This window comes from Pholcus phalangioides, unplaced genomic scaffold (genome assembly GCF_987345545.1).
Source record: "Pholcus phalangioides strain wild (caught in Gottingen) unplaced genomic scaffold, Ppha-v1.0 ptg000003l_1, whole genome shotgun sequence".
Classification (NCBI taxonomy): Eukaryota; Metazoa; Arthropoda; class Arachnida; order Araneae; family Pholcidae; genus Pholcus; species Pholcus phalangioides.
The window spans coordinates 21790175-21797457 of record NW_028301596.1 but is presented as its reverse complement, the minus strand read 5'-3'; the positions used below and the strand labels follow the sequence as shown (position 1 = coordinate 21797457).

Sequence of the window (7283 nt, the reverse complement as noted above, 5' to 3'; positions counted from 1 at the left end):
ATTTTTGTCGATAGAAGGTCTGAGAAACTAGTCTGGCAGGACTGAATGGACCTCTTTCAGTGTTCGAACCATTCCAGTCCGGAGATTCTTGGCTGAGATAAAACAACTTCACCAATAGTGCTTCATCCACCAATATCAACATCAAAATGAAAGCCTTATGTAAGCGCCAGTAACAGGAAAATTCAGAGAAGAGCTGTTAATATTTCACCCTACTTTTTATAGGACTTTGATATATCGCCCCCAGTGATTTTCTTTCTTGCAGTGCCCTCTATCTATAAAATTTTTAACTTATTTTTTCTGTACAAAAAAAAACCCTTTGTGAGAATAACTTTTTCGCAAACTGCATTCAAATATACCAATGCCTTACTATTTACGAATTTATGGGACATCCTGTGAAGTGGTACACACACGCGCGTGAAAATTCATATTTCTTGAAGTATTGCTCAAAATGTCGAAAATATCTCAGGCAAATTTTCGCGTATCATTTCTAGCAAAATGTTGCATGTTGACCACCCTTGATTCAAACCAAAACCTCTGCTCCGTGTTTTTTTTTTCTCTTATTCTTCTCAGTGTTCCTTATATAATATTTTTTTCTCCATTAAGTACCACTGAATTATGAATATTTCTTTTCGTCACAAACATAAAACAACTTGATCACAAATTTTCCAAAACTTTTTTTATTCATTATTTGATTGACTTGATTCATTTTGACGCCTCAAAAGTCACACACACACAGTATGTACTATATCACTTTTTGAAACCTGGATAAGAAATCGTTAGTTTTTGCCGCTGCCTCCCCATGTGAGTAGTAGGCGATCAAGTGAAATCTTTTCGAGCGGATAAATTAATGTAACTAAAAGGTAAATCCGATGGTGTGGCCAGAGCAGAACTAAACAAAGAAATCTGTAAAGGAGCCTCTTATTCTATATTTGCAAGCTTTGACCGTGGGGTAATTAATTCCTCTTCGTGGTGTTTTTTTGGTTTTTTTTGCTTCTCTTCTTTCTCCACCCACCCACACGATAGTTGCGATCACAACTCTGATGAACCCCACTTCGGCGGGTTGTCCCAAGTTTGACATTCCTCTAGTGCGCATTGCTTCTCTCGCAATGAAATATTTATTGACAGCTCTACAAATTGATGAAAACTTCAAGCCACTCAAGTCTTTACCAGGCGGGTACTAACAGTGCCACGTGCATCTCAACAATTTCAGGGCACCAAAAATGTTCAGGACCCCATTTGCCCGGATTAGGGGAATTGGCATATATTAATTCAGAATATACAGCAATGATGAATATAAATGCAAAAATTTTTAAACACACAATTAAATGTAAATTAACACAAAAATTGACGAAAATTCAGCACTGAACGTAGTTTACGTAATTTTAAACTAATGAGAGAAACATTTCCCCTGGAACTATTTCAGAGTAAATTAATTGAAAGCAACTGAAAGGAAATAATTCCGCCACCAATAAAAATTCAGAATTAATGAAAGGAGTAATTTAGAATTAATGGAAATTAAAAATAATTGAAAGAAAAAATTCCAGAACTGACAGAAATTCAGACTTGATGGGGAAAAAAAGCCTAGAATTGATGGAAATTCAGAATTAATGAGAAAAAAAAATAACTTAAGAACTGATGAGAGAGAGACTCTAATAATTTACCGTTAATGCGGGTCCAGTGCGACCGCACCTGTCGCACACCCCCGTAACGCCAGTTGAGCCATGAATTGGGCAAGGGGGCCGCGGGTGACAAAATTTTCCGAACCACTGTGTTATGCGTACGCCTTCCAATTTAATTCGGGAATACATCTGTTCCATATTTGTCATGTTGTGGTCCGTGGGAGCCACGGTTCGCAAGGACAAATCAGCTAGGATACCTCCAAGCTAGCTCCTGACACACTTGATCTGAAGAATTGATGTTGTGGGACATGAGGGTTCTGCATTTGGATACTACATCCGGTACTCAAGGCTAAATTCCCGGCTGTTGCCACGGGTGGAACTCCTTGAAACGCCAGGCTGACTCATTTTACACCTTCAAGAAAGAGTGTGACGTCAGTATCATCGCTATCGACGGTCAGTCCTAAGGTGAAAATCCATCCGTAAACTTACTTGAGGATGAATGAAGCAACTCATTTAAATCTGCTAACACTGATTGCATCAGTCATTAAAAAACAAGATACTCTCTTGCGAATTGCTATTTTCCCGCACGAAAACTTAAAATGACATTAAGATCTCTGCATGAGCCCCTCCCCCACATATTACTACCTCCAGGCTGCGACTACTATATGGCAGCACGACACATAGCAAGCATTACACAGAAACAAACTTCACGTCAGGTTTCACTACACGTTCACGCATATTCCAACATGTACCAATTCGTTAGAGGTTCCGCAAAGGAATATGGACGAGGAACATGTATGGTTTAGTAGTAGTAGGCTGCGACCCTACTTACAACACACCAACTCCGGTCCAACACGTGAAATCACCATACGGCAATTTACTACCGATCAAGTTACGTCGGAAATGAAGGCGCCATCTATCAGCAGTTGCCTCAGGTTTGGCAGGGAAAAGGACTTTTTATCTACGTTCTTCCCCAGAATCGAATAAGCGGGTTGTAGCCTAGAGCGGCAAGTTCTGAGGAATCAGTGGTAAAAAAAATTATAATAAAAAATGGCAGGTGAATTTTGTAGTCCACAAGCGGTCAAACCATAAATCTGCCTCGGACTACATAATGAGAGGACTAGGTCAGTCAGCGACTAAGACTGGCCTAGAGTTTGCAAGCATGTGCACTACCAAAAGAGTTTCCTATAGAAAGAGGTACACCAGTTGAGTGAGCAACGAAAAAAGTACGAGCATGTGAGGGAGTAAAACAGTGTAAGGCAGTGGTTTCAAACTTTCTCCCTCCACGACGCCCTTGGCCTTGTCATAATTCAACCGCAGCTCCCCAGAATGGTCTAGAAATAATTTCAAATCACAGAACGGACACACACATCAATACACCAACTCTTCCTGACACCTCTGGTAGCCGCGACGCAAGTGGCCTACATAAAGAGGGGTAAGTTCAGTGAGCTTCAAGAAGTGTGAGGGACCAAAACAGTGTGCGAGCACGCGTATTCCCCAAAAAAGTGACCTAGATATGGTGATTCTAGTTATAGCGAGCATGTGAATGATCCAAAAATGGACCAGGTCATTCAGCAAGCCAAAGTGACTTAGAGAGTGCGCAGGCATGTGGAACTAAAATGGGAGGAAGGTGCAAAATTTGTATAGCTCCACTGGTGGCAAAACTATAAATATGTCTCGGACCATCAAACATGCACACATCAATATGACCAGCTCACCGTGACGCCCATACAAGCCGCGAAGCACACATCGAGAACCACTAGCCTGTGGTAACTTTCTTTAAATGAACACACAAGGTAATCCTGGCTTCCTTAGAAACAGCTTTGTGTTTGACTGAACCACACCATCGAGCATGCCTTTCTGTCCGTCCACTCGAATGGGTTTCATTTGATCGACCACCATGTGGAAACTGATTCACTTTGGAGGTAAACCCGAAGTGAGAGGTAGGGTGCCGCCCTGCAGGAACAAAATAAAGCTCTAGGTGGTTGATTATTGATCGTGTCGTCGTTACCCCCTTTGTGTTTTAATTGTTTCTCCAATTTCTCATCGTGTTAGGAATTTCTTTCTGTTGATTTCTATCGCTTCGGATATGACGTTGCTGCCCAAGAAGAAATCCGTCGATATGATGTTGGCGCAATTCCACCAGATCTCGCGGAACCACGTCGTTATCTGCCTGTTCACGTCGTGGGCCATCTTCCGCAACCCGCCGTACGAATCGAAGATGGCACCGGCCGTCGTCGGCGTCAGCTGAGCCATCGCTGACGTCAGCTTTCCTTGCTCCCTGTTGCACACGTTCGAGTCCAGGTAGGATAACAGATCGGGCACGTTGTCCTTGTCTCCCCAGACGTGTTTGACACCCGGGAAGAGGTATCTGCTCCTCATCCGGTGGCTGTTCGACGCGTAGCCGACGTACAGCCTCCTGTCCAGTTCCCAGAGTTCGCGACACGTGACCCACGGAGACAAAGACACCGGAATCATGTAGTCGCCGAGTTCCCTCTCGATCACCCTGATGAGACTCCGATGGCGGGTCGTCGCACGACCGCCGCTGAAGCCTCTGACGAACCGGTGGAAATCCATGATGACGAACTCTTTCGTGGAGTTCAGAAACGACTTGACTTGATCGAAGACTTCCCTGATGGGTATCTTCGTGCGGAACACCCCGTGGGTTATCCAGAACCGATCCGCGATCCCTCTGACCTTCTCGAAGGATATCCTGAGGTCCAGGCACCTGATGCCGTAGACCAGCTGGTTCCAGATGTTTTCGTCCTGAGTGACGAGGTAACGGTTCAAGACTGTGTCGTCGTCGGGATCGTAGTGAGCGTAGCTTCCGGCGTTGTGGGTACCCGGTATCGCGAGGTCGATCAGGGTCCTGTTTTCTATGACGTTCTTCATGTTGTACATCCAGTTGGGATAAGCCCTGAGGCACGATTTGGACCTAACGCTGTTCTTCACCGTCAGCGATATCCAGAACCCGAGGCAGTCTTCCGTCATGTTGTCCGCTTCGAACGTGATCCTCGGGAACTGCACCGATGTTCTGTAGTAGTGCTCGGAATAGTACCGGGGGTGTACCGACACGAGGTAGTCAGAAGTGTTTTCCGCAGGGTCGTGCGAGAACAACTGCACTGCGGTGTCCTCGTTCATGGCCGCTTCTTCCGGAATGTTGTGCCAGTTGAGTTCTATGAGCCGCTCGACTTCTTCCGGGTAAGATGCCAGAGAGGATACAGTCAGGAAGACGACCGGGCTCTTCGTGTCTCCTTCTTCCGCCTCATATATACCAGCTGCAAATTCGAAAGACATGCAATATAAAATTCTTATATGATGGTACAGAAATATTAGAAAACGCATTTAAAAATCGTAGAGTTATTAGTTTGAGTTGGCTATTCACAAGTGGGTCCCTTTATGGCTAATTTATAGCGTTGAAAAAAAAGACGAGAATTATTCAATCGCTTGTGACTGAATTTCATTTGATTTTGCATTAAAGTTTTTATTTGCACATTTAATAGAATATATTTACTTGTAGTTGCACCGTCTCCGGAAACGACTTTCCATGTGTACCTATAAATAAGTTGCTGAGTCAATTTGATAAACAAAAAAAGAGGCCTAAAGGGTGCCACCATATAAATAATATACTAAAAAGAGCTCCTCGTGTTAAGCAGGGCTCCGCTATAGAAATTATTCACTGAAAAGCGAGTCAGAAAAGGTTGAGAACCGCTGGTCTACGTCAAGGGTGCCCAGCCTTTTGGAGAGTGCGTGCTACTTAATTGGTTTGAAAACGTATCGCGAGCCACTGAAGTGATCTGGCAATGTTCCACGGACTACTTCATCACAGACGTTAGCGAAGTGATCTGAGAATTTGCCTCTAGTTCATTTTTTTACAAAATTGTGTTTGAGGTCGCGGGCCACGTCAGATCACTCCAAGTGCCTCAACTAGCCCGCGAGTCTATACGTACTGTACTTTTTAAAAGCTTAGTAAATGCAGTACTTACTTTGTCTCCTAAATCGTTCTAAGGCAGCAGGTTTGGCTTCCAGTTGTTTCGTCACCAACACGAAAATCCCCAACATGGCTGTCGTTCTGAATACCAAACTTCCGCCGAAATGTATCATGTCTCGCCACCTTCTGAAATAATTCATAATGACAATAATATGCATTACATATACAATGATGTTACTAGGTAACAGTTTTTTTTCTTTTGGGGGGGGGGAAGCAATAATAGTTTCTTTTTTCTAAACGTATTCAATCTTCCTGTGGATGCATTGTATGTTAATGAAGCGTGAGAATAATGCGGAAACAGTCAATCTCTCTCTATTGTACGCACGATGACGTTAGCCGAATCAAGTGTCTATGATGACGTCACCGAGTGTAATACCTACTGTCATTACTCGCATATATAGAGGTCACACGGGTATTGGCAGGCACTGCTTATGAGATTGCGCAACTCATAAGGATGGATATTATTTTTATTATTGTCTAATATAGTATTGCAAAGAAGCGACAAAAACCCGAGAGAACTGCTCTGCATCGATACAAAATTTGTAAAGTATCGAACAAAATACGGTGGGAACCTTCTCATAGAGGGGGTTCTGCCAACACCGGGTATCCACTATAGCTGGAGTTGGTTCTGCTGTACACAAGGTATCCCAGAATTCTACCGCCAAAATGAGAGGGATGATAGTACAGATCAAGACAATTTTTGCAACGGAATCCAGGGTCACTTTGCGTGTACTCTATAATTTCCTGTGATATATTGATATATATGATTTCCTGATAATATTGATACTACACTTTCTCTCAACGATGGCGGATGAATCACCCTGGAGCTTCAAGCAGCCCTACCATTGTTCCTGCGATTTTCCAACTTCGCGGCGTGAATGTCAGCCGATCCCCCAGCTGGAAGAAATCTCTTCACAGAGATCAGGCATACCTTCAACACGATCCTTGCATAACATGAAAATTCCGGCATTGCCCATTTCCACTTGAAAATGTGGAAGACAGATGGCAGCTCAAGTACAACATGACACGAGAATAACTCGGACGACATTAATATGCTAGGGCCACACACATAACACGTTCCTGCGTGTCTCTTTCGTTAAAAAATTCCCAGAGGAAGGGATTCCCCAGGTGCATTAACGGTTAGTTAGCAGTAGTACCATTGGCTTTAGCGATAAATACTGACGTCACACTTTTGCTCAAAGATGGTGAATGAGTCAGCCTATTTTTCAAGGAGCTCTAACTTAATGTATCGCAGGTATTCCAATGCCTTCAATGTATAGGGTGGTTATAATTGAACCATTTCACCAGACACATCGCAATATTGCAATTTACTGCCGTTAACGAGTTGTGTTGGAAATTAAGGCGTCATCTATCGTTGGTTACCTCAAGCTCAATATGGGGAAACATCTTGTCATCTATATTCTTCCACTTGTTCGAACCTGGGACCTGACGGCAACTTTCACGATGGTAGACGAGCATCTTACCACCGCGCCACTCGGGCGCTTTATAATTGAACTGGCACTACTCAAGTGTTCAGAAATTGAACTGTTCTTTTATTGTGCATTTTTCTTTTCCCATGGTCCATATGACCTGAACAGGCCTTACATACAGAGACGGATTAAGATCGGTTAAGGCCCCGGACGCAGAAGAAAATATTGATGCCCATTAAATTA

General features: G+C 43.4%; 1 protein-coding gene across 3 annotated transcripts in view; it reads right to left on the bottom strand.

Moving 5' to 3' along the window:
* Positions 1-230: 230 nt before the first annotated feature.
* The window catches only part of LOC149088282 (PI-PLC X domain-containing protein 3-like), a 26141-nt gene continuing 19088 nt past the window's right edge, over positions 231-7283 (bottom strand). For 2 of the 3 annotated variants that reach the window (XM_089246341.1, XM_089246325.1), the window contains exons 2-3: positions 5606-5736; positions 231-4897 (exon numbers count right to left, since the gene is read on the bottom strand). In XM_089246341.1, coding sequence (XP_089102467.1) covers positions 3663-4897; positions 5606-5723 — 1353 coding nt within the window. In that variant the 5' untranslated portion in view covers positions 5724-5736 and the 3' untranslated portion in view covers positions 231-3662. The remainder of the gene's footprint in view (positions 4898-5605; positions 5737-7283) is intronic. The other variant, XM_089246335.1, reaches the window with a different exon arrangement.